The 23,388-nt window shown below is 59.3% G+C and overlaps 12 protein-coding genes across 12 annotated transcripts; 7 read left to right on the top strand and 5 right to left on the bottom strand.

Moving 5' to 3' along the window:
- The first annotated feature begins 239 nt into the window (after window positions 1–239).
- On the top strand, window positions 240–785 carry SPRG_05474 (hypothetical protein). Its single transcript, XM_012344193.1, has 3 exons — window positions 240–408; window positions 455–582; window positions 625–785. Exons 1-3 carry the CDS (start codon window positions 245–247, stop codon window positions 708–710), a joined length of 378 nt encoding a protein of 125 aa, XP_012199583.1. The 5' UTR covers window positions 240–244; the 3' UTR covers window positions 711–785.
- SPRG_05473 (hypothetical protein) lies at window positions 748–2,827 on the bottom strand (the record flags this gene model as incomplete). Its single annotated transcript, XM_012344192.1, has 7 exons — window positions 748–1,081; window positions 1,128–1,205; window positions 1,257–1,349; window positions 1,395–1,489; window positions 1,538–1,919; window positions 1,961–2,072; window positions 2,517–2,827. 7 exons carry the CDS (start codon window positions 2,825–2,827, stop codon window positions 830–832), a joined length of 1,323 nt encoding a protein of 440 aa, XP_012199582.1. The 3' UTR covers window positions 748–829.
- Window positions 2,828–2,845: 18 nt separating this feature from the next.
- On the top strand, window positions 2,846–4,176 carry SPRG_05472 (hypothetical protein; the record flags this gene model as incomplete). Its single annotated transcript, XM_012344191.1, has 5 exons — window positions 2,846–3,059; window positions 3,108–3,279; window positions 3,326–3,463; window positions 3,508–3,714; window positions 3,772–4,176. Exons 1-5 carry the CDS (start codon window positions 2,857–2,859, stop codon window positions 4,174–4,176), a joined length of 1,125 nt encoding a protein of 374 aa, XP_012199581.1. The 5' UTR covers window positions 2,846–2,856.
- SPRG_05471 (hypothetical protein) lies at window positions 4,171–6,233 on the bottom strand. Its single transcript, XM_012344190.1, has 9 exons — window positions 6,186–6,233; window positions 5,838–6,116; window positions 5,611–5,790; window positions 5,167–5,565; window positions 5,046–5,124; window positions 4,879–5,001; window positions 4,757–4,827; window positions 4,637–4,711; window positions 4,171–4,592 (listed from the first exon to the last, which is right to left on the bottom strand). The coding sequence occupies exons 1-9, from the start codon at window positions 6,216–6,218 to the stop codon at window positions 4,218–4,220; spliced, it is 1,614 nt and encodes a 537-aa protein (XP_012199580.1). The 5' UTR covers window positions 6,219–6,233; the 3' UTR covers window positions 4,171–4,217.
- An 807-nt stretch (window positions 6,234–7,040) lies between these two features.
- Window positions 7,041–7,797, top strand: SPRG_05470 (hypothetical protein). The gene has a single exon (XM_012344189.1). It carries the CDS (start codon window positions 7,086–7,088, stop codon window positions 7,722–7,724), a length of 639 nt encoding a protein of 212 aa, XP_012199579.1. The 5' UTR covers window positions 7,041–7,085; the 3' UTR covers window positions 7,725–7,797.
- A 1,101-nt stretch (window positions 7,798–8,898) lies between these two features.
- SPRG_05469 (hypothetical protein) lies at window positions 8,899–9,570 on the top strand. Its single transcript, XM_012344188.1, has one exon. The coding sequence runs from the start codon at window positions 8,945–8,947 to the stop codon at window positions 9,521–9,523; it is 579 nt and encodes a 192-aa protein (XP_012199578.1). The 5' UTR covers window positions 8,899–8,944; the 3' UTR covers window positions 9,524–9,570.
- A 669-nt stretch (window positions 9,571–10,239) lies between these two features.
- Window positions 10,240–13,739, top strand: SPRG_05468 (hypothetical protein; the record flags this gene model as incomplete). Its single annotated transcript, XM_012344187.1, has 13 exons — window positions 10,240–10,876; window positions 10,921–11,211; window positions 11,261–11,415; window positions 11,463–11,782; window positions 11,831–11,966; window positions 12,022–12,177; window positions 12,225–12,312; window positions 12,358–12,698; window positions 12,746–12,877; window positions 12,926–12,961; window positions 13,041–13,098; window positions 13,155–13,309; window positions 13,359–13,739. 13 exons carry the CDS (start codon window positions 10,240–10,242, stop codon window positions 13,737–13,739), a joined length of 2,886 nt encoding a protein of 961 aa, XP_012199577.1.
- SPRG_05467 (hypothetical protein) lies at window positions 13,729–15,030 on the bottom strand. The gene is made up of 7 exons (XM_012344186.1): window positions 14,813–15,030; window positions 14,688–14,765; window positions 14,580–14,645; window positions 14,430–14,531; window positions 14,303–14,379; window positions 14,062–14,258; window positions 13,729–14,013 (listed from the first exon to the last, which is right to left on the bottom strand). The coding sequence occupies exons 1-7, from the start codon at window positions 15,008–15,010 to the stop codon at window positions 13,844–13,846; spliced, it is 888 nt and encodes a 295-aa protein (XP_012199576.1). The 5' UTR covers window positions 15,011–15,030; the 3' UTR covers window positions 13,729–13,843.
- Window positions 15,031–15,320: 290 nt separating this feature from the next.
- Window positions 15,321–16,242, top strand: SPRG_05466 (YggS family pyridoxal phosphate enzyme). The gene is made up of 4 exons (XM_012344185.1): window positions 15,321–15,438; window positions 15,487–15,576; window positions 15,622–16,086; window positions 16,136–16,242. Exons 1-4 carry the CDS (start codon window positions 15,361–15,363, stop codon window positions 16,202–16,204), a joined length of 702 nt encoding a protein of 233 aa, XP_012199575.1. The 5' UTR covers window positions 15,321–15,360; the 3' UTR covers window positions 16,205–16,242.
- On the bottom strand, window positions 16,156–18,117 carry SPRG_05465 (hypothetical protein). Its single transcript, XM_012344184.1, has 8 exons — window positions 18,058–18,117; window positions 17,742–18,013; window positions 17,490–17,694; window positions 17,225–17,439; window positions 16,934–17,178; window positions 16,657–16,885; window positions 16,514–16,613; window positions 16,156–16,467 (listed from the first exon to the last, which is right to left on the bottom strand). Exons 1-8 carry the CDS (start codon window positions 18,064–18,066, stop codon window positions 16,252–16,254), a joined length of 1,491 nt encoding a protein of 496 aa, XP_012199574.1. The 5' UTR covers window positions 18,067–18,117; the 3' UTR covers window positions 16,156–16,251.
- A 666-nt stretch (window positions 18,118–18,783) lies between these two features.
- Window positions 18,784–21,833, top strand: SPRG_19929 (hypothetical protein). Its single transcript, XM_012344385.1, has 9 exons — window positions 18,784–19,147; window positions 19,193–19,425; window positions 19,473–19,883; window positions 19,931–20,190; window positions 20,240–20,354; window positions 20,410–20,538; window positions 20,583–20,711; window positions 20,763–21,126; window positions 21,183–21,833. The coding sequence occupies exons 1-9, from the start codon at window positions 18,821–18,823 to the stop codon at window positions 21,789–21,791; spliced, it is 2,577 nt and encodes an 858-aa protein (XP_012199775.1). The 5' UTR covers window positions 18,784–18,820; the 3' UTR covers window positions 21,792–21,833.
- Window positions 21,834–21,838: 5 nt separating this feature from the next.
- Window positions 21,839–22,476, bottom strand: SPRG_05462 (hypothetical protein; the record flags this gene model as incomplete). Its single annotated transcript, XM_012344183.1, has 2 exons — window positions 21,839–21,859; window positions 22,030–22,476. 2 exons carry the CDS (start codon window positions 22,474–22,476, stop codon window positions 21,839–21,841), a joined length of 468 nt encoding a protein of 155 aa, XP_012199573.1.
- Window positions 22,477–23,388: the final 912 nt, after the last annotated feature.

Genomic DNA, 23,388 nt, shown 5'->3' with positions numbered 1-23,388 from the left:
TCAAGCAATGAAGCGCTTCTCCATTTGCATTGCAAGGCCCTTTTAATGCCGTCGCCGGCAAGGACAGATGTACCAGGACCATCTGCGCCGCCTTCATGAGACTCCAAGACCTCCACGAGACATGGCCTGACGTCATTGACAGAGGCAGTCTGGATCCGCATCACGGTAACCTGTTATATTTTGTATAAAGTTAGACGGTATATGGCAGACCAATCAGCGCGCGATTGCACTTTCTTGCACAGCGATGGCAACACGGCTGCGGCAGCTCATGATCTTGAGCCGCGACGTCGCGCGGAGTTCGCGCTTCTACGAAGAAGGCCTCGGGCTTCAGATCCTCCGCCAATCCGACACCTTTGCTGAGTTCAACGTCAACGCCGGCGTGACGCTCAGCATCAAGCAAGCCCATGGGTACGTTCACATTGCCTTCTTTCCCAGCCAATGCAAGTGTCTGTAGAGAGGCCGCATGCAGCGCCGGGTACTCGCCGTTCCTCAACTTTGATGTGTACGACATGGACGAAACGATTCCGCGTCTGCTCATGCTCGGCGCCGCCATGGACGGCCCGATCAAGTACCCGGCGTTCGGTACCGTGCCTTCAAACTTCTCATAGGCCAACGCTGTTGTAGGCAAGGTCGCCGCCGTGCGGTCACCCGATGGCACGATGATCGGCCTCTACGAATCGAATACAATGGACTCGGCCACGTCTGTGTAAGGCCCAAGCGTTGATAACTCCGTCCGTTGCGTTACTAGTTTAGTAGTACACGTATAAAGCACCGATGGAACCGGGCATCGACCTCTATAAGAGTTAAAGTAGTACAGAAGAGACCGACGTTATATCGTGTCGAGCTCGGGGGGCGGCAACGCGGTGGGCGGCCCCGACGCGATATGCGTCAGGTACGCAATCAGGTTACTCAAGCCCAGCAAGAGCCCCTCGTCCGGCGAGCCAATACACGGGTCTTGGTGGCAATGCGCAAAGTCGATGAGCCGGACGTCAGTGGCGCGGGTCGGCCGGCCCTTAGTCTCGCCCTCATACACCAAGAGAAGTGACGCACCCCAGAACCGAATGCCGTCCGTGGCCGCAATCTAACATATCGGACGATGTAACTCTGGACGCGATGGCGACTCCTACCACGTCCTTGAGCGCGTGGAGTCGCTGCAAGAGCCCAGCGACCGCGTCTTGCCGCACCACTTCACCGTTGGAGACAAACTAAATACCCCATCATACTAAAAGAACCTACGATTCTCCAAATGCACGTACAAAGAGAAGAGCGGGCTCGATGTCGCTCGCGTGCAGTCGTCGACCCCAATGCTTGTCCCGAAGGACGTAGCGGCTGTCGCACTGCCGGTAAATCTAGTGACGGCCCTTCGATACCACGTCGACATGTCCAGAACGTACCTGCATGCCGCAGAGCCGCAGTCCGAGCTCCGCCGACGTCGTCGCCGCACACTTGAGCGTGTGGCTGCGCGCCTTCTCTTCGGAGGCGTCCTCCCCTAAAACATCACGGTACACACCAGGCACATGTCGTTTCTTCAAGATACCGTGCTGGCGGGTGCCCATCTTGATATCCAAGACGCACGGCCTCGTGTAGCCCGACGTGAGGTCCCCGAGAACGAGGTACTCGCACAGAAAGGACGGCGCGACGTCGTCGTCTTCGACCGTCTTGCCGACTTCTTTGTTCCAGAGGCTGTAGCTCACGCTCGTGTCGACCGACTTGCTCGATTTGCGACCGGTCCCGGGCTTGCTGGCCTTGTCGCTGTGGGGCTGTAAATCCACGGTGATCGTGCCCAAATAGGCTGGCACGAACGGCTCCAGCTGCGGGAAGCGGCCGCTTAACGCGCGGTAGAACGCGAGCTCGAGCGGGATGGCTGGTTTGCACACCTCGCCCGGTGCACTGCGCAGGAATGGCTTGTGGCCGCCGACCTAGTGCGTTCCATGAGGTCGTCCTCGTCGCATCGATGAACCTGGTGGTTGAAGAGGTAGAACGCCGTGCCCACCGACGAGCGCGCGACGATCGGCTCGATCGCGTCGAGGCTGTCGCCAGAGAGAGACCGGGACGCTTGCGAGAGGCGCGACCTGCCACGCATGAGTTTTGCCAAAGACGAGGCGTCGTACGCTGGCTCGTCACTGGACATGACTGCAAGTGACTACTGTTACTACAATCGAGCCCGAAAACGCCAAAAATAACAAAAAGCATGGCGTTCCCTTCGAGTTGGCGCCCCATCGTCGTCATCGCCACCAATATCGTCCGACGTCTGATTGCCGATGCACACGGCACGGCAGCAAGCACGACGCCTTTCTGCGGAATCCCCATAACACACATGTCAAGATGTCAAGACGACGATGCCCTTTGCTGCAATCTGCTTTTGCTCGTGTGAGAAAGCTACACGCAGCGTTTCCCAAGGCGCGCCTCCTCAAGATCCAAGATGCCCGCGGGCAGCTACGCCGAGTTTAAGCGCCACCAGCTCCTGTATGGCTCCGACCCTCAAATTTTAAGGGTGTCGGTGATCATTTCGCTACCGGCCAGTCTCTGTCGAGAGCATGCGGAGGCCGTCGCGCTCGAAAAGATGCTCGCCGCCGAGCGGGTCGAGGCCAAAGCGGCAGCCCACGCGCGCCTCCAGCAAGCGGCGATCGCTGTGGAAGCGCGACTGCTTCGGCGCCGTACTGCCCTTGCCGTCCTCCAGCGGTGGTGGCGGCAATGGCTGCATCTTCGGCACGCGCGTCAGCGTTGCATGGCCGGCCGCATCGCTCGCTGGTACCGGCGAGAAGCCCGCCGCCGCCGTGCAGCGCTGCATGAGGTACCACTTTGGTGCCACGAGGTAGCCTGACATGGACGTAGCTGTGCCTGCGCTTGGAGGCCATGCAAGGCAGCTACATCGCGCCAGGAAGCGTCCATCGCGACGTCGTGGCGCGGCCGCCGGTGGCCGAGCGCAGCTTGACGCTGCAGGTGCTCGCACTGCGCCACCTTGTGTCGCCTATCCCGCCCTTGGCCTGTCTGCACAGCACCATGCACATCGAAATGCAGCTTTTGCACAAGGGCACACAGGAGCGTGTTAACTACAGGTAGAAAGAGAGTGCTGTACACACTACTATGTGTAAAGTGGGCGCTAGTATGGACCCCGTCGTGTACTCCGAGTCGATCGTCGAGTGGAGTCGGGAGAACGCCGTCGTCGTCCTTGCCGACGACATCAACGACTGGATCGGGTCGGTCAAGCTGCTGCACACCACTGTCGATGGCCAGTCGCGCTGCATTGGCCAGGTCCAAGTCCCTGTCGACTTGCTCGTACGTTCTCCACGTCATTTGTTGTCCTCGTGACGTAGAAAGTTAGCACAGCCCGCTCGCGACATCGTCGCACTGCCTCCGGCGCTGGTTTCCACTGGAAAAAATGGCGCCAAAAGACCTCGTGCGTGGCGAGGTGCGCATCGAGCTGGCGTACGCGGCGCCGGCATCGAGCCCTGAGCCATTGGTACCTTCTGATGCGACCCTGCACGGATACCACGATCGTTCTAGTCCCCGGTGGTCCACCAGAAGCCGCCGAAATCCAAGTCACCGACGCGAAAAGTGAGGCGACCTCCACCACCGTCACCTCGACTGCGCAGTCCGCTTAAAGGAGCGCGGGTTGTCGACGCGCCCGCGCCACCGGACGTGGAAGGCACGAGCCTGCCACCCCCTGCGCCTCGTCCCAAGCAGCCGTACCTCAAGCGCAAGCCGTACAAGGTTGAACCATCTTGGAGAAGTAGATGGGAACTTACGTGTCGTTCTTGGTCTTGCTAGGTCCAGTTTGAGCAGCTCGACTGGTCCAGCGTCGGGGCCAAAACCAACAGCAACTTGGCCAAGCCCAAGCGCACCAAACACGTGCTCAGCGACAAGTCTTGTACTAACGCCGCGCCGGAGCTGAACCTAGAGCTCCAGAGTCTGGCGACGACGTCGGCCGCGAACCAGGCTAACATGAAGCTGGAGCTCATGCAGCTCAAGCAAAAGACCGAACTGCAGACGATTTTTCATCTACTGCCATCCAAGAAAACCACCGGGCGGATCCCAACGCTGTCCAAGAGCCAGATCCAGCAGGTGCAGGGCCTTCCGAGCGCTCAGTATGCAGCGCTCGTCGCGACGCTCGACCGCGACTACAGGCAACTCAAGCCGCAATTGCAGGACAACATGGCCAAGCTCGCGCAGTAGTCTAAACAACAACAACAGCGTTATCGATGATGGTTCCTTTGTCAATCCAGCAACTCGAACGCCAGACTGCTCGCAAACTCCATCTTGGTCGCGCCAGTCCACTCGGTCTTGACAGCCTTGGCGATCTCCGACTCTGGCATCGCTTGGGGCTCGAGCACGACCGTCGCTGCCTCCTTCTGCAGCATCTCGCCGAGGTCGACAAACGTCGTCTCGGGCTCGTTGGGGTACATTTCTCGCCACGTCTTGCCGGCCGCCTTGGCTGCTGCAACCTTGGCGTCGTTCTCAGCCTTGCGTGCTTTGCGCTCGTCCTCGGACTTTTTCGCCTTCTCGGCCCGATCGGCCTTGCGCTGGTCTAAAATGTGCATCGACAACATGTCCTTGCGGTGGAATCGGTCTTCCGGTAGCTCGTCTTCTTCCTACAGTCGTCGGTGAAACATCCGTCGGTTAGTACATGGCGTACTTGGATCGGACTCTCGACAGCCATTGGCGGCGCTGCTGGTTGAAGTTGAAACTTATCCGTGAGCGACGGTTCCTTCTAAAAACGTGGTGTGACGAGACGCCAAGAAGCCATATATCGTACGCTGGACACCTTGGTGTTGTCACTGCCATCATCAAGTGCCTGCGAAAGCATCCACGGCGCGGATCCCGCATCTACGAGGGTCGAAGCTTGAGGTATTGTCGTCAAGGCATGGTGCGACGTGCCTGGAGCGAGCTGCTGGTCGTGAAACGTCGCGTCCACAGCCATGGTAATCGTGAGCGCTTGGTTGGCTGCAGCATAGTCTGCCGCAACCCCACTCGCATCGATCGGGTACGGCAAGTACGTGGCTATGATCTAGCATCATTTCTCGTCCAGCAGCAATCCTTCGTACCATGGTCGACGTAGCCAGGCACCTGCACCACGAGGTACTCGGCGCGGGCGTGGATTTGAATCGCGTCCGGGTTGGTCACCTACGCATCGCCTTCAACCGCGCCCGTAGGTGCGTCGCGTACGGTCGATGGGAACTCGAAGCGCATTTGGAGGTGGCGCGGTGCGCTGGCCAGGTGCGCCCTGGACAAAGCTGGACCCCCCTCGCACGCCGGCACTTGCGCGCAGATACGCCATTCGTTCGATGCCACAGACTCCATCAAGGTGCCCGCGAGCGGCTGGAGCACAATTGGCGCGGCAGGTGGCGCGGGTTGGACGGATCGATCGACCTCTTCGATCGTCGGAGCCTGGGCTTTGCGGATGTAGTGCTTGGCGGGTGGCAGCTCGCCCCGGTACGAGAGCTTTGGTAGCTTGTACTGCGGGTCGACTTGGAACTTGTACTTTTCTTCAATGTACTGAATCGCAAGTTCGCACAGAAAGTTGCGAAACGTGCCCGTGCTGTCCGCGTCCGCGTCGAGCACAACCTAGGCGTGTACTCAGACGTGCGAATTCTTCGTGTGTGCATCTACCTGCGGGTTCACGGCCACGTCAATGGCCAAGCATGTCTTCTTGGCATGGTCCAAGACCTCGTGCGGAGGCCCGAGGCTCAATGGCACGTGGATCCCTTCTTGCTCCTCGCCCTTCTCGTCGAGCTTCTTTTGCTTGGACCAGATCTTGATGTGTTCGCATGTGCAAAAGTTGACAAAGAGCTAGGGGGTTGCCATGAGACCGCCATGCCAGATATAGCGCCATGTACCTTGGTCTTGGACGCTAGCTCCTTGGTCTTCATGACAAAGCCGGGCTCGACGTCGACGTACATCCCTTCCTTCTGCTCGGCGAGGCCTTGCGACTGCATGACCTTGTTGCCAGGAAACCGAAGATCGTCGGTAGCTCCATTGGACGCTGGCGCCGTGGCCATGGCTGCCTGTAGGGCTTCCATCGAGAGGCCGTCGCCGCCTGCCGTGACCTTGGATTGCATCTCCTGCATGAAGGCCTTGTACGCCTTCGGGTCGGATCGCTCCATCTCGTCGAGGTACTAGGTAGACATCATGAGTATGCATCTTCCTCCATCATATTCGTCGGCGGCGGCGAGGTAGACACATACGTTCGCATACTGCTCCATGAGCGCCGGATCCATGGCGCGGCGCTTCCGACCAAATTCGAAATCCGACGCGTATGCATTTCTACAGCTTCCAAACCTCTGACAACTTATAATATGGTCAATGTGGCATTTTGCTGTTAAAAGTGGCACGGGAAAGTAACCGATTGCGACCCATGTGGGGACACTTACTTGCCTGTCATGGACGAGCTGCGGAGGCTGCCTCGGTACCTCGTACTCCATGCATCGTTGGCATCAGAGGCGACACGATGACGCTTCTATTAAGACGAATATTGCATATACACGTAGAACGCCTCTTCCATGCAGCATGGCGAAGATACCGACCTCAAGATCGTCCGCTACCCAGCGCATTAGTCAGAGACCTCTGACGAAATCCAGAGCTCGCTCATCATAGCAGCCATGATGACGCAAGGCAAGCCGTCCACGCCACGGCTCTCGAACGACACAACCGACGTGTAGCGACTCTAAAGACACGCAGGCTACGATGGCAACTTCAAGCTGGTCGAGCCATGGACGCGCAAGCGCCTTAGATCAGTCTTTTATCTGGTCGCGCAGGTCAGGTCTTGCTTTCTTGGCTGGCATCGCACAGGCGCTGCGAGAGTTTAGCCATGAGAGTCGCCTTGAAGTCGCCATGAAGGGGCACAGAGCGTTGACGTCAGATGGGAAGTGATGCTGGTGTCATCTCTGTGACAAAAGTCGGTTATTCAAAACGGAGAGCGGCATCGACTTGAAGTTTGGTGCCGGGAGTCCGTTGTTTTATCATCTAACCGACTTTTGTGTCGTTTATGAGAGCCCGTCATTGTAATCCGGTAGGCATCCGGACTCGACCTCCCATCCTCAAATCAGTATTCGGCCTCATCCAATCAGCCGCCCGTCGCCGTCCCCATGCTGCACCGTGTCCACGCCCCGCTCCTGCGCCTTGCGCGCTCGTCCCGCGCCCTTCACAGCTCTGCCATGCGCCTGATGCCCGAGCACATCGTCAAGGTGCCCTCCATGGGCGACTCCATCTCGGAGGGTACCGTCGTCGACCTCAAGAAGCAGATTGGCCAGCACGTCGAGGTCGATGAAGTCGTCATGGTGCTCGAGACGGACAAGGTCTCGGTCGACGTCATGAGCCCGGTTGCTGGCACGCTCGTCAAGCAGTTCGTCGAGCTCGACCAGGACGTCGAGGTTGGCCGTGACCTCTTTGTCATTGACGGTGACGTCAAGGCCACGGTTGCCGCGTCGGCGCCGACACCGGCTGCTGCACCTGCTGCCGCGCCGGCTCCTGTCGTGGCGCCCGCCGCTGCCCCCGCCGCTGCCCGCCACCATGAGGGTGCCCGTGTCCCGCGCATCAAGTTTTTGGGCAAGCGGTCATTGCTCGCCCACCCGGCGCCTACGTCCGCTGCGCCGTCGACGCTTGTCGTCGCGCCGTCGTCGAGCGCGGATGTCCTGCCGTTTGGCAGCTTGCCCTCGCGGTTTGCTCGCAAGCCCATTTCCAAGAAGGAGATCCACGCGATCAACACCGCGGCGTCCTTCCTGTAAATCCCTCGCCGTGTCGTCGCCGTGGCTGCCGTCACCCCAGAAGCAGTGGCTAAGGATGTCGCCACGCGCGTGTTGAATAGAATGCACTCGTGTCTCTTTGCGCGTTTGGGCAGCGCCGGCGGCGACCACCGATCGCTGCATATTGCAGGTACCCATGGGACAAGCGGCGAGTAAAAACCACGTACTGCTGTATCTTACCGGCGAAAGCAGCACCGAGGGGCACGCCTCGTTGACCGTGAGCAAAAGTGCCACCTGCCAACGCCACTGGTATAATAGCACTTGCCTCGCCTGGGTACGCGCCAACCGCCAAGCTACAGTGTGCGGCTGCGGCGTTCAAGAGCAGGGACCGCCACAATGCATACACGACGCGCAAGACGCCGAGCCTCAAGCGGCCCGAATATGATCCTACAACTGCATAGTCGAACGCCGCACGAACCAAGCGCTATGGACCTTGTCGACGTGCCCACTAATCGGCGTTGTAGCGAACGGTGCATTGCAAAGCAGATTGCATTGCCTTCTAGAGCAGCTAATGGAGAGATGTTTTCCATCCGATCCCTCTGCCATGCCAATTCGCTTCCTGAATTCTGCCATGATTGGCGCGTTCATTGGGTTCACGAGCTGTCGACGCGCCATCAAACAATGATTTGGGGGGTTTGGTTGTCGAAATATAGTGTGGAAAACAACACTTTGTTCAATCGACCATGTCGCGTGTCTTTTGCGTGGCAAGAAACACGCACAACACCCTGTACAACATGACACTTGCCCAATCGTTGACGTCGACATCGAAGCTTTCTTCTTTGGACTTGACGGTCGCAACCCAACACATCTGGCGCCACCGCCCGACCCCCTTGAAACCTCGCTCACCACGCTCTCGTGCGTGGTCCCTCCTGCATCTATACGCTTCAGTCCTCGAGCGGCGACGGCGGTCGTAGATCCCTCTCGCTTTGGTTGAACCAAACTCCAAATTCTGCAATTCTACCAAACTGGAAAAAGCAACGTGGCGTGTCGCATCCACCTTGCACTTTCTCGCATCTCGAACGGGCTTCTTTGCGGTTCAGTGACACGCGCATTGCACGTTCGCGCTGTCGCAGCAGCTGTCTCCACGAGTTCCAACGTTGTGATTGGCTCGCCTGCCTTTCTCGTGTCACGCGAACGATAGTCCCAGTTTGGAGCACGTTCCGAACTCGAAAAACTTCCTCGGAAGCAAGACGACGACGACGATGCTCGCCCGGTCACCGCCCGCCCGCCACGGCGTCGACGCGATCCTCAACCCGTACGACGAGCACGACCTGAGCCACGACGACGACGACAGCCACCATGCGACCGCTACCTCGGAGAAGCCCAAGTTTTACATGGAGAAGCTGCACTGTCTCCTCGACGACTGCCCGGCGGACATTGCGCTCTGGAACGCCGACGGCACGGCCTTTACGGTGCTGGACGCGCCGGCCTTTGAGCGCCGCGTCCTCCCGCTCTACTTTAAACGCATCAAGTTTGACAGCTTTGCGCGGCAGCTCAACTCGTACGGCTTCAAGCGCGGGAAGAAGCGCCACGGCCACATTTACGAGTTCCAGCACCCGCAGTTTCGCCGTGGCGAGCGCGACCAGCTGCCGACGATGAAGTCGCGCATGGGTGCGCCCGACACGCAGGAGACACTCCAGACGCGGATAGACCAGCTCACGGACGTGACCGAGACCCTCAAAGCCGAAGTGGATGCGATGAAGGAGATGCTGCACATGCTGCTGCAGAAGAAGCTACTCAAGGCCAAGCAGCGACAGCGCGCGGCTTCGCGCGACGACTAGTAGTCGTGTCTATATATCTATATCAGTGTAAGCGTGTCGTCCCGCCAGTGTGATACTCTGTTTTGCTGGCTCCGAGCTGGAGAGGCTCGCGATGACGATGGCTTGGGCACGCATACATCGACGTTAGTTAACCCAAGCATTTGAACCAAGTTGTTCGATTGACATCCAGAGGCGTTGGTTCTATCGTCGAGTCAACGACAATCGACCGACACGCAACACGAATAGGAGTCTATCAGTGCAACGGGTCCTGCACGCGCACCGCCGCAGGCCCTAGTACCTCGAACGATGGCATTGTCATCAGGACAACTACCAGGACCATCGCAATAAGTTCTCAGTGGAAACTTATCGAGCCTCGTTCGACTGGGACAGCGCGCTGGTAGTGCTTACGGAGCTTGTTTTTTAAATCCAATCGACGCGGTCGTCGTGGATGCTGATGGATCTATGGGGTCGGATCTGGCATAGTTCAGATACCAGAAATTCTGGTACGTCGAGTCTAGTCGCGCGTCTAGTCCCTCGCGACACCGCGTCGCCAAAAATCGAGCCAAATTCCACTTGCATTGCAATCCTGGTGCGCCATATTTTAAATACGTTTTCCATTGTCCGTTTGACGTGGATTTGTATGTAATGGTCTGTGGATCGGAATTAAAAATACAATATTAATGCGCATCGCGACGCGACCAATCACCAGCAGCGATTGAAAGTGCAACATCATCAGCATGGCGGCCATCCGCACCAGCGGCGGGCTCCATGTCTCGGCCATGGACCTGCGCGAGTACGCCCATGCGACGCTCGCCAACGGCCTCGACGTCGTTCTCATCTCGGACCCGGCGACGGAGCAGGCGGCGGCGGCCATGACGGTCGGCGTCGGCTTCCTCTCGGACCCGGACGACCTCCCGGGCCTCGCCCACTTTTGCGAGCACATGCTCTTCCTCGGCACCGCCACGTACCCCGACGAGAACGCGTTCCAGAACTTCATCAGCGCGCACTTTGGCGCGACCAACGCCTACACGACGTCGACGCGCACCACGTTCTACTTTGATATTGCCCCCGCGCAGTTGACGCAGGCGCTCGACTACTTTGGCGCCTTCTTCACGTGCCCGCTCTTCACCGAGTCGGCGACGAGCCGCGAAATGCAAGCCGTGCACGCAGAGCACTGCGCGAACCTGCAAAGCGACGCGTGGCGCCACCAGCAAGTGCTCCGCGCGATCGGGAATGCCAAGCACGCCTACACCAAGTTTGGCACGGGTTCGTTCGAGACGCTCAACCAGCCACACGTCCGCGACGCGCTATTGACATACTACAGCAACAACTACACGGCCGGGCGCATGAAGCTCGTCGTTCTTGGGAAAGAAGGTAATAAGCTCCTTGGACATGGGCGAAACTTACTCTGCGACCAGATATACCGACGCTGCGAGCCATGGTCACGGCGCGCTTTAGCGACATTCCAGCGTCCGAAGCGTGTGCTTGCCATCCCGGTCGCCGCAATTTGGCCGAGACCGCGCCGAGTCCGTGCCCCATCCTCTTCAACGTCGACGGGGAGCAGCCGTACGCGCCGTCGCAGCTTCGCCGCCACGTCAAGATCGTTCCCGTGATGGACCAGCACCTCGTGCACCTCCTGTTTCCTGTCCCGCCGCTCTCGCCCGACGTCTACGGCGTGGACGCGCACGAGCTTTTGGGCGAACTCCTCGGTACACCGCCAAGGTTCTGGAGCGAGTTGACGAATGCATATCGATGTAGGACACGAAGGCGACGGGTCGTTGCTGGCCTACTTCAAGGCGCAGCACTGGGCCAACACGCTCTCCGCGGGTGTCTTCAACGACGAGGTCGAATGGACGTTCTTTACCATATCGATCGACTGCACGGACGAGGGCCTCGCGCACCTCGACGACATGGTATGTACGTCACTACAAAAAGGTCCTATCGGCTGGACTTTGGCTAGATTGCGCGCACGTTTGAAATGATTGCACTCGTGCGCACGGATCCGCCGGCAGCGTTGCGCTGGCGCGTGCGTGAGTACCTCGCACTCCTTCTGCTCGACGTCCAGTTTCACGAGAAGGAAGACCCGTCGAGCTACTGCGCCCACCTCTCTTCGCGGCTGCACTTGTTCCCGCCCCGTTTTTGCGTCACGGGGGACCTCGTCGAGACGGAGCTCAATTTATCCGACTACCACGCGACGCTGTCGGCGCTTGTGCCGTCCAACCTCCTCCTCGTGTCGGTCAGCGCGGCGTATGCGTCCAGCGCGACGACCACCGAGCCTTGGTAGGTTGATATATTGATAGAAAAGGCCATATCTTGTTGATGATGTAGGTATGGCACCAAGTACAGCGTCGAGGACCTCGATCCTGCGCAGCTACACGCGTGGGCCCTTGCGTCGCCGCACCCTGACATGGCACTCTACCGCCCCAACGCGTTCATTCCGACCGACCTCTCCATGATGGACGTGGTAGTGCAATCGACCTCTTTTGCGATGGGTTCTCATCATCCCGTGGTGTGGCTAGGCGACCGAGTTGTTGACGCCGACGCTGCTGCGCAACGACGCGCACTGCCGGTGCTGGCACGTCGTCGACGCGACGTACAAACAACCGAAAGTCTACCTCTCTCTCCGGTTCACGTCGGGTGCGCTGAGCATGAACCCGCACTCGTCCATCTTCACCGTACCTTGATTTGCGTGCCTCGTTTCCGACTCGAGTCTTTGCGCTAGGACTTGTACGTGGAGTGCATGCACGAAGCACTCAATGCTGTCGGCTACGACGCGTCGCGCGCCGGCCTCAGCTACCACTTGCACGAAGGTACTACATGAGCGAATTTGGCCAGCACATGTTGACGCGGCACAGGGGTCACCTCGCTGACGCTGACCGTCGACGGGTTTCGCGAGACAGCGCCCAAGCTGACGGCCCACATTCTCGAGACGATGACGTCGTGCGCTGTTTCGGAAGCGCTGTTCCTCCGCGTGCACGAGTCCCTGCGCCGCAAGTACGACAACCTCGAGAGTGCGATGGACCCGCAGGCCCACGCCGAGTGGGCGTCAAAAGAGCTTCTCTACGCCTACTTTGCCAGCGTCCCGGACCTCGCCACAGCTATGGCCGCATGGACATACACAGATTTTCAGTCGATGGCGCGCCAGCTCTTCCGGCAGTGCCACATCACGGCGCTGCTGCATGGCAACCTCTCGGCGGTAAGAGACGACGTGTGCGACATGTCGGTAGATCGCACGATGACTAGGCGGCCGCCACCGCGTGGCTCGACGACATTCAGGCGCACGTCCAAGCGACGCCGTCGGCAGCCCTGCCGCCCGACTTTCTGAGCTACTCGCGCATCGTGGCCCTCCCACCGGCGTCCACGTCCATCTACAAGGTGGCTGGATCCGTCGATAGGGCCGTGCTGATGCCACTTTTCCTGTAGGTGGCGGCGCGGAATGGCGACAATACCAACTCGGTCGTGCGCGCGTTGTATCAGATCGCGCCGCTCACGACGGCGCTGGCACCGAACGCCTACTGGCGCTGCGCTCTTCGCACAGCTCACGATGGATCTCTGCTTTGCAACGCTGCGCACTGACGAGCAGCTGGGCTACACGGGTATTTTGATTTTTTCCCATTTTTCGGATTGTCGCAACTGAGTGGTGGTGGCCTAGTCTACAGCGGCCTCGCGACCATGGGCAACGTCTTGTACTACTCGGTCGTCATCGAGTCGTCGACGTATAGCCCTGCATACGTCCAAGGCCGTATCGACGCCTTCCACGCGCGCTGCCGCCAGTTCCTTCTCGACCTCCCGCTCGCCACGTTCCAAGTTGGAAACGAGTCGTATCTTTCCAACGACTCATGGGATGTCGCTGTAGAAACACATTCAAACGCTGGTCCAGTCGTGGCTCCAGGGCCCGACGACGCTCGTGCAGGAGACGTCGCGGGTCTGGACCAACATTTTGCTGCATCTGCCGCCGCGGATCACGAATGCCAACGACGCGATGCTGCTCCAGACGCTGCACGTCGCCGACGTCGTCGCCTTCTACGATGCGTTCGTTGCGCCGGGCGCGGCCGCCATGGTCGCGGTGCACGTCCACGGCCGGGCGTTTGTCGATGCCATTGGCGAAAACGACGACAACACGATCCAATCGGTCGCAGCCTTCAAGGCGTCGAAACCACTCTTTCCTCGCCCGCGTATCAACCCCGAGGGGCAAATGCATTTCGACAAGACCGCTGTCAAGTGCTGGGCGGCCTAAGAGCTTATGCATCGTACTACGATCTGATTTGCGCTTGCCTCGTGGGATACATGTCGTGGCCAATCGAGCGCGGTTGATACGACGTCGAGACCTCGCAGGGTTCCTTATGTTTTCAACGCCGCCGCGTATGGCGTGCCGCTGAGAATGACGACGTGCTTGCCGTCGATCTTGGTGTCGGCGTCGGTGATGTGCAAGTGTGTGAGGACGACCCACGACGACTGGATCGCTGCGGGGATCTCGAGGATCTTGGTTGCGGCAAAGTTCACGCGCATCCCTTTACGGTTGCGGTTGATACATTGATACAAATGCGACGAGGACGCACCGAGGCTGGCGTCGCGGTGCACAAACGCCTCTTCGGGCCATGCCGTGAGGGCATTCCCGTTGGCGTAGAGCGCTTGGAGTTGCGTGAGGTTATCCAAACACGCCGGCAAGCGCGTGAGCTGGTTCGAGTTGACCGAGAGAATCTCGAGGCTCTGCAGGGACCCCACTGCGTCGGGCAGTTCAGTGAGTTGATTGCCGCTACATCCTTACGCGTGAGCAAGTCACTGGGCAGGAGCGACTACCGGAGGTTCAAGTCGCGAAGCGCTTGCAGTTGTCCGACCGACGCCGGTAGACTCGTGAGCTTATTGTTGTCGAGTGACTAGCACACAAACATACTAGCACCCGAAGACGAAATCGTTCGATGCGTACGAGCACTTGCAGGCTCGATGCGTCGCCCAAGTTGGCGGGCACGTGCGTGAGCTTGTTGTTGGAGAGTTGCAGCATGCGCAGCTTGGGCAGCGCGAGAATCGACTAGCCATCCATTGCATCAGTCCCGCCTACCGTCCACGAGCGAGGTACATCGGGAATCGTCTCGAGGTCATTGTTGGTGACCCAAAGCTCCTCGAGGTTCTTGAGCGCGCCAATCTACGCAGCCATGGTCACGGCAGCTTGACGCCGGGAGCGTACTTCGGCTGGCAGCGACGTCAGGTGGTTGTAGCCGAGATCCAGCACGGCCAGCGGCGTGTTGGCGAGGATACCGATGCGCTACGCTCATGCTGCTGAGGCCACGATGGTTGATGTAGGTGGCGTACGTCGACGCTGTGCAGCTGGTTGTCATAAAGCGAGAGGCGGCGGAGGTTGCCAAAGGCCGGGAGGTTGTCGAGCGAGCAGAGCACCTTGAGGTTGCCGAGAAACTCGGCGGACCGGCGCCCAAGTCGCAGCTCCTCGCGCGTGTCGTTCTCGTCCACCATGATGGCGGGGATCTTCCGCAGGTCCTTCTGGACGAACATCGGGCGTGTCCTTGGCAACAAGACCGCTGCCACGGGATTGGCTGCCACTTTAACGCATTTTAACGTATCACGTTAAAGTTTCAAAACGCAGGAAGGACAGGGAAGTCGATCTCGTTCGATCTCCTTTAACGCGTGCCGCAGTGCGCGCGGATTGGCTAAAATACAATTCAAGCGGCACGTGTATTTTAATCCATCCGATTTTCTCTTTTTATATTGTATGGTACAAAAGCGCCGACAATCATTAAAATACACAATATTTTAAATACCTGTTCAGCCTCGACGCGTCTGTAGAGACGTGTGATTGGTTAAAATGCCATAAAACCGCCACGCCATATTCGACAAAACGCAGCATGTCGGTCACACGCAACTTGCAGCACGTCCGCGCCAAGGTGGCAGAGGCCCTTGCCGCGAGCCCATGGAAGCAGCAGGTAGCCGCCCTTCGCCCTCGCCTTGGCGCCTCATGCTACTGCGGCTAGTGTACGTTGGTCGCGGTGAGCAAGACCAAGCCGGTCGCCGACGTCGAGGAGGCGTACAACCAAGGCCAGCGCCACTTTGGCGAAAACTACGTACGTCGCCGCCGCTTTCTTGTGCGTCCTGAAGCCTCTGTGTAGATCCAGGAGCTAGTCGAGAAGGCGCCGCTGTGCCCGGCCGACATCCAGTGGCATTTCATCGGCCACCTACAGTCCAACAAGGTCAAGGCGCTCGTCACGGGTGTGCCGAGCCTGTATATGGTCGAGAGCGTCGACTCGGTGAAGCTCGCCAACAAGCTCGACTCGGCGTGGGCGACCAAGGGCACGGGGAAGCCGCTGGCCGTGCTCGTGCAGGTCAACACATCGGGCGAGGAACAAAAGAGCGGCGTCGCGCCAGAGGACTGCGTGGCACTCGCCTCGCACATCCAGGCGAGCTGCGCCAACTTGGCTTTCCAGGGCTTGATGACGATCGGCCGCTTCGACGACGAGACGGACGACTGCTTTGTCAAGCTCGTGGCCTGCCGCAAGGAGGTCGGCGCGGCCTTGGGCATCGACGAGGCGGCGCTTGCGCTCAGCATGGGCATGTCGGACGATTTTGAATCGGCGGTACGTCGACTTTTACCACGTCCCCTCCAAATGTGTTGCGTGCATCTAGATTGCACACGGCAGCACGTACGTGCGCGTGGGCTCGACGATCTTTGGCCGCCGGAATTACGCCACTTAACACGTCGGACCGATGGTTCAATGGACTACGAGAACGGTCGTGTTCCTTTAGCGATTGGAATGGATGTTGCAGCCGCAACCGTATAACGCCACGCTCGGGCGCAGCAGATGGCAGTTGCTAAAGCCCCAGCACGCGTCGATGGTCAGCCGCTTGACGCGGTGAATACCCCGCGCCGAGGTGAACGGGATGCGCTCGAGATGCAAGCAGTTGACGTCTTCAAGGGCGGCAATGTCTGTCACTTGGGCGCAGTGCCGCAGGTCCACCTAGCCCCCTGCGTCGCAACTTACTCAAGGTTACAGTAAAAAGGACCGTGTGCACGGCGCGGAGGCAAGAGACATCGGTGAGAAGCGGGCAGTGGCGCAGCGATACGTCGCTAGCGAGCGCAAGCGGCGAGACATCCACGAGCTGCCTACGCGGCGTGGTGATTCGTGAGATCTACTCGGTTAACTCACCGGCAGCCATCGATGTGAACAGTGGGCACACCGCGAAGGGCATCGATGGAGGTGATCTGGATGCAGTCGGTGATATAGATCGAGCGCAAGTGACGGAGGGGTGCGTCGAGGCAGAGTTGTCGGTGGCCACCAAGGACGAGCGTCTTGAGCGCGGCAAGACCAGCCACCGACGTAAGCCGCCCGAGGCCTGTCACGTCCAGGTGCTGGACGCGATCCAGCATGGAGATGTCTGCCACGTTCCAGCATCCCGTCAAGTTGAGTCGTCGCACCTGCCTACGCGAGGCGACCGACACGAGATACATCCTTTGACTCTGTAAGGCGCGCACGTTCGAGATGCGGTAGCAGTTGGTCAGGTTGAGATCGTCGACAGCACAGAGCGCATCGACGTTGGTAAGCGCCGTGCAGTCGGTGAGGTTGAGCGTGTGGACGCGAGCCAGCGGTCGGACGTCGTCGAGGCACCAGCTGCCAGAGAGATCGACCGCCGAGAGGTGAGCGAGCGGCGCGACATCCACCACACGCGAGCTTCGTACAGCGCACGACACCCAAGATGCCAGAGTCCCTAACCCACTTGTTTGGTCCCGTGGTTTTTACAACGAGGTCGGACGCACGGGGCAGTGTCGACGGCAAGCACGCCTCCAGCTCCACGTGGGGGATGGCTGTGATGTCGGCGGGCGCAAACGTACAGTGCACGAGGCGCAGCCGTCGTAGCTGCCGTGGGACCAAGACAACCACCGCATGCGCGTTGTGGGCTTCGACCGTAAGCGCCTCAAGGGCCGTCCACGCCTACGGCAATGATACTATCTACTAGTACACCGTACGACTGTCATCATCACCTTGAAGTTGGTCCACTGTGGACACTGCGTGACAACCAGCGTTTTTGTTTGTGGCAGCGGCGACGGCGCGTGCAGCTCGGGGCAGCTCGACACGGAGAGGACCTCGAGGTCGCCCAATGCGCAGAGATGCTCGACGCCGGCGCAGTGGTCGAGATGGAGGCGTCGGAGGCGCGGCAGCGGCCCCACGACGGCGAGGCGGTGGCATCTGCAACGATCCAGAACAACACGTGAAAGTATCTAGCACAGGAGTACCTTGTGATGTGCAACGTATGGACGCACGCAAAAGCATCCGTGTCGGTGATGGCGTCATGCGCTTCTGGTCCGAGATGCACGGCGAGGCGGAGGCAGGGCCAGCGCGCCTGGACGACGGCCGGCAGCCGCCTACCAGCACCCAGGGCCACGATGTGCGACACAGGAACCGTGGCTAGGACCCGCTGCAGCGTCTTGCTCACAGACGCGAGGCGCACCCAGTCGGCGCAGCCGAGGTACTCGAACAAGCTGGCGTGCCAAACGACCGCGTCGAGCTATTCAGAGGTAGTAAGGTCCGTCGTCCGGGACTGGCGCGTGCCTGTAGCATGATGTCCTCCAAGTGCACTCAGCGACTGACTGACTGCTTCGCCACCTCTAGTAGACACGCTTCGTACTTTCAAGCTGGGTAGGACGAGGCGCCATTGCCAGTTACGGTAGATGCCGGCGGACGAGCCATGTTGGCACACAGATCTTGCCGACTTGGTAGGTCGGACAGGTGTCGCCTCCACCTGCTTGCATCAAAGTGGTCAGCTGTCTACATCTGAGAACCTCCAAGCCACTTTTCTGAACGCACGGACCAGATTATCGCCCGAGTCGCCACATCCCCTGTAGTACCAGAGGGATCCATGATCGAGCACTGAAAGAAGATTGTGAGGACCAATACCAGGCTACCGAGCAAGACGGAGGAACCAGCGGCCAGTACGCTTGGTGCTGCTCATCCAACCTCTGCACGGTTGGAGCTGGCAGGTTGCCTCGGACCAGCGGCAATCAACTGGCCCGTTGGGTGCCCGGCTGGCGCCAGCGCCAGGCCACTCTCGGCGGCCCATTCCGTTGTTTGTACTTGTAAGAGTCGCTCGCTTGGCAGTGTGGCTCGAGTCCTTCTACAGTGTACTTGAAGGGCGTGGCATTTAGTTAGTCGCTGCTGTCCACTTAGTCGATCGATTGCCACGAAGATCCAAGCGTCGGGTGGGGTGTTTAAAAAAAGGCGCGCATTCGCATACAATTATTGAGATACAATAAAATATCGATATAAAAAGTGGTCGCACCGGCTGGGCAGCATTACCAACACGAGTCGCCAGAGCATGGGCCGGGAAGACGATAGGACGCTGCGAGCGTTGGCAGACAACCGCTTCCTCCTTGGCCCCGGTACCACGAGCAGCAGCAGCAGCATGGGCAGTACCGTGACCATCCTCCGGTCCGTCCTGACCATGGCGTCGCTCACGGGCTGCTTCTTCGTCGTCATGAGCTACCTCCTCTTCATGCCACTGCGCAAGTCGCCATCCAACCTCGTGCTCTGGATGGCGCTCTTCGCCATGGCCATGCACCTCTCGATGATCCTACAGACAGGCTTCGACATGCCCTCGGTGCCTACGCTCGGCCACTGCGTCGAGATTGGCACGACGACCGAGGTACATATGCTTCTGCCACCGCGTCCATGGCTCATCATGGCATAGTTCTTTGTCATTGTCCAAGAGCTCTACCTCGCCATGATGACCGTCGACCTCTATATCACGACGCGCAACCCATTCTCGTACTTTCGCACGATCTACTACCACCTCATCGTGGGCACGACCGGCGCGGTCTGGGCCTACATCTTCTCGTCCGACGACGCTGTGCCCGGCGCATCGCCGCTCGGCATCTGCTGGTTCAACGCAAGCCACCCCAACGCCTACGTCTATGTGTGCATGTGGGTCCTCCTCTTCCTTGGTAGATCGTCTTGCTCATGTTGCGTAGCTACCTCGTCGCGCCATTGGCCATGATCTATGGCGTCGGCTTCATGCTCTTCATCGTCGCAAGGAACCGCATCAACGACGGGTACGACGACACGTCGACGTCGGCGGCCCGGACGCTCTCGCTGCGCCAGATGAAGCTTTACGTCGGTGTCTCGGCCCTCTACTGGTTCATCGTCGGCTTTGGCTCGCTCATCATCCTCTACGGAGCTGGCCTCGACGACGTGACCGACCCGCTCTACTCGTTCTGGAGCCTCATGTTCGCGTCCAAGGGCCTCGTCATCGCGGGCCTCTACTGCCACATCATGCGCGTCGGATCGGTCTTCCACCTCTGGCGCATTGGTGACTACGACCCGCTCATGAAGGTCCAGGGCGTCAATTGGGTCCTTCGCCGCGACGTCCTCTACTTTGCTCGGTCCATCTGAACCTGAATCTGAACATGAATCTCAAGACAACATGTAGCATGGGAGTCTGCGAGTCCATGTCGCCGTCCGTGCAGCTCGTGCCCGATGTCGACCAGAGCAAGTACGCCGTGCGGAGCCTCGAGCTCGTGGGCCGCACCGACTCGCACCGCGCGATCTTCCGCGACTACGAAGCCGGCTCGTTTGACGAGATTCGGCGCATCTCGGGCATTTCGACCGAGTCCTTTGTGCGCTCGATGAGCGTGCACACGCGCGAGCGGTTCAGCGAGGGCAAGTCGGGCGCCTTCCTCTACTTTACCGGTGCAACGCAGTATATTCGATCCACGAGTCTCACGATGCCATGCTGTAGGCGACCAGCGCTTCATCCTCAAGACATGTACGCAGGCCGAGCAGCAGTACTTGCTGCAGATTCTACCGCAGTACATTCGCCACCTGACGTCCTTTCCCAACTCGTTCCTCTCGCGGTACGGTGTTGGATCTAAGATCTAAGATCTGAGATCTGAGACGACTTGAAACTAGATACGTGGGTTGCTACGACCTGATCGTGTACGACCAGACGGTCCGCTTCATCGTGCTCGCCAACGTCATGCAAAATCCGTCCGTCGACGTCGACGAGTTCTTCGATCTCAAGGGCAGCTACGTCGGCCGGTACAGCAAGTGCACATCTGGTACGAGGCTCAGATGTGGATTAGGTACGACGACCCGATGGCCCAAGGCGTTCGGAAGGTCTGCAAGTACTGCGGCATGGAATTCGTGGTCGGCATGACGCAAGAGCTCTGCAAGATGAACCCGTTTCCGAACCAAGGCCACACGCAAGAAATGTATGCTTCTGGAACTCATCTGACATCTGAAAATCGGAATGTGGAATGTAGTTGTGGCAAGGACCTCAACTGGGCGTCGCGCCAGATCTCGCTCGACAATGAACTCGCCGACAAGATCGCGACGCAGCTCAACACGGACAGCGAGTTTCTGCGCTCGATCAACTCGATCGACTACTCGCTCATGGTGGGCCTGCACACGGTGGGGCTGCCGCGGCCTCCGCGGCCGGTGGTGTCGGCCACTCCGTACAGCAGCGCAAGTACGCCGCCGCAGAACGACAACGCGACGCCGAGCTACTTGTTTCACGACGAGGACGAGTCCCGCGACGGTGTCCACCAGCCCATCTACCTCAAGGACCACAGCGAGTACGAAGCCATGGCGTCACCGGACTCTTCGTGCGTCAGCAATGTCACCGAGGTAGACTCTCTCTCCATGTCTGCGCTGTGACCAGTCATCAGGTGGTACTGCTGCAGGACACCACCAAGCATCCTGGCAACAAGAATATGTTTGGGAAGGGCACGAGCCTCGACAAGATTTCGAGCTCGCCGACGCCGCAGCTGTACCAGCACCGCGCCGAAGACTGCGTCGTGTACCTCGGCATCATTGACATTTTGACACCGTGGAGCATTCGCAAGCAGCTCGAGCACTGGTTCCGCGTCTACTTGCAGTGCAAGGACCGCCAAGGCATCTCGTGCGTCGACCCCAAGCAGTACGCCAACCGGTTCCGCGAGCACGTCGTCGCCGTTGTCATTCAGGGCAAGAAGCCGCCACCGCATCTCGAGGAGAAGCACAAGCAGCTCGAGAAGAAGCATTCGCAGCTGCCGTTGAGTCAACGCGAGTCGCTGAGCTCGGCGGTCCAGCAACCGATGATGAACTTCCAGACGCCGCCACCGGCGCGGGCGCCGACGATGGTGGCCTCTGATTTCACCGGATCGCACCTCGTGCTCGATCACCTGCCGTCGTCACGCTACTCGGGGTCGTCGTCGGTCGCCGCCGCGGTCGGCCCGACCTCGTTTGGCCAGCCCTACGGCATGTACTCGATGAGCTCGTTCCGGAGTGCGCAACAACAACAGTATGCATGAGGCAACAAGCAGCCTCGTATTTATAGCCGATAATCATGGGTGTTGACTTACGTCCGCGAGCCAATCGTCTGGCACGCGACGCGTGCTTGATCGACACCGGCTCGTCCATGTCGCTGGGTTAGGGTTCTGGCGCCAACAGCGGTGCGGTGGTCGTTGTCGGTGGTGGTGGCGACGTGCACTTGACTTGAATGATACACCCGAGCGCACCAAGACCGAGAAGAACACAGAGCGACGGTACCGAGAGCGCGTGCGGGTCGAGGTTGTCGGTCCATACGAGGCCGCATGTCGTCACGACGAGCGCGCCGTCCAGCGCCGAAGCCAGCACGATCGCTGCGTCGACGTCGCTGCTAAACGCGCCGAAAACGACCGCGACGACGAGCGATACGACGTTGGCCGTCGCGCTGGCCACGTCATTTGCATCGCAGAGTGCCAGCGTGAGAGCGGCGACAGCGGCGGCGACGGTGCAGAGGCCGCTGCCGCGAAGACAGAGTCCGCCCAGCACCGCCATCGCCAGCGCGATCGCGAGAATGGCAAAGCCGACGGCGCCGAACGCGACGGCAAAGCCAGCGCCGAGGAAGAAGCCGGTGAAGACGCCTGCATAGCGGCGGTAGTGGGCGCCCGCGAGGAGCAATGGCAGTGCGAGGACGACGACGATCGCGGTGACGATGCCGAGGAGGCCGTCCATGTCGGGCAGTCTGCTGCAAAAATGAATGTGCAAGTGCAAGGTGCAGTGGTCAAAAGACATGGTTCTTGAACCTCAAAATCAGATTTCGTCGTCGGTGCAATGACTACTCTATCGCAAAAGGATCATGCCATCGGTCAACGAAGCAGAGCGAGGCGCGTCCAAGCCGGCGTGCCAGCAGCAAGTCCACGCCAACGCCACGAGCTGACCACTTGCCCGCGTCAAAAGTGGCTTTGTCGAGGTCGCTCGAGCCAACGGCGCGCTCCCAGGAATTTTTTGGGGAAGGTGTAACGTGGTGTGAAGGCCACTGTCGGCCGGCACGAGCACATGTCAAGACGCAGTTGTCTTATTTTTCTTGTACATACGCTGATAGGACAGAAACTCAATTGACTTATCGCTGTGAAGCGATCCGCACAGGTATTATGATTCAACACAGTACCGACCCGGGCGGATTAGCACAGAGTTCGAGCCCCGTTGGCGCGTCGCTTTTCATGATTGTTGGCCAAATGGCAGAACATGTTGCGCTTCTTTCCAAACGCTGTCGAGACGATGCCTTGTGGTCTAGTTTATCGTATACAGCACAACAAAAATAGTCTATTACACTATACGAGGCCCATTAGACGGCTGTGAACGGCACCTCGTTCACCGGCGTTGTCGGCGACGTGGTGTCGACAGGCGCCGTGAAGCGGACTTGCACCAAAAGACCACTTAGAAAGGCGAGGGCGAGCGTGACGAGCGTCACGGTGCCGTAGCCGCCCGTCCCAAACGACGGCTCGTCGCGGTCAAAATCGCGGTAGTTGGTCGACGTCAAGGTCGCGATTGCCCCTGCGAGGAGCCAAGCCCCCGAGAAGGTCGACGAGAAAATCAGTGCCGTGCGCGAGTTGTAGCTGAGAGCCGCGACGATCACCATGCTGG

Source organism: Saprolegnia parasitica (assembly GCF_000151545.1).
Source record: "Saprolegnia parasitica CBS 223.65 unplaced genomic scaffold supercont2.17, whole genome shotgun sequence".
Lineage (NCBI taxonomy): Eukaryota > Oomycota > Saprolegniomycetes > Saprolegniales > Saprolegniaceae > Saprolegnia > Saprolegnia parasitica.
This window is presented reverse-complemented; position numbering and strand designations above follow the sequence as displayed.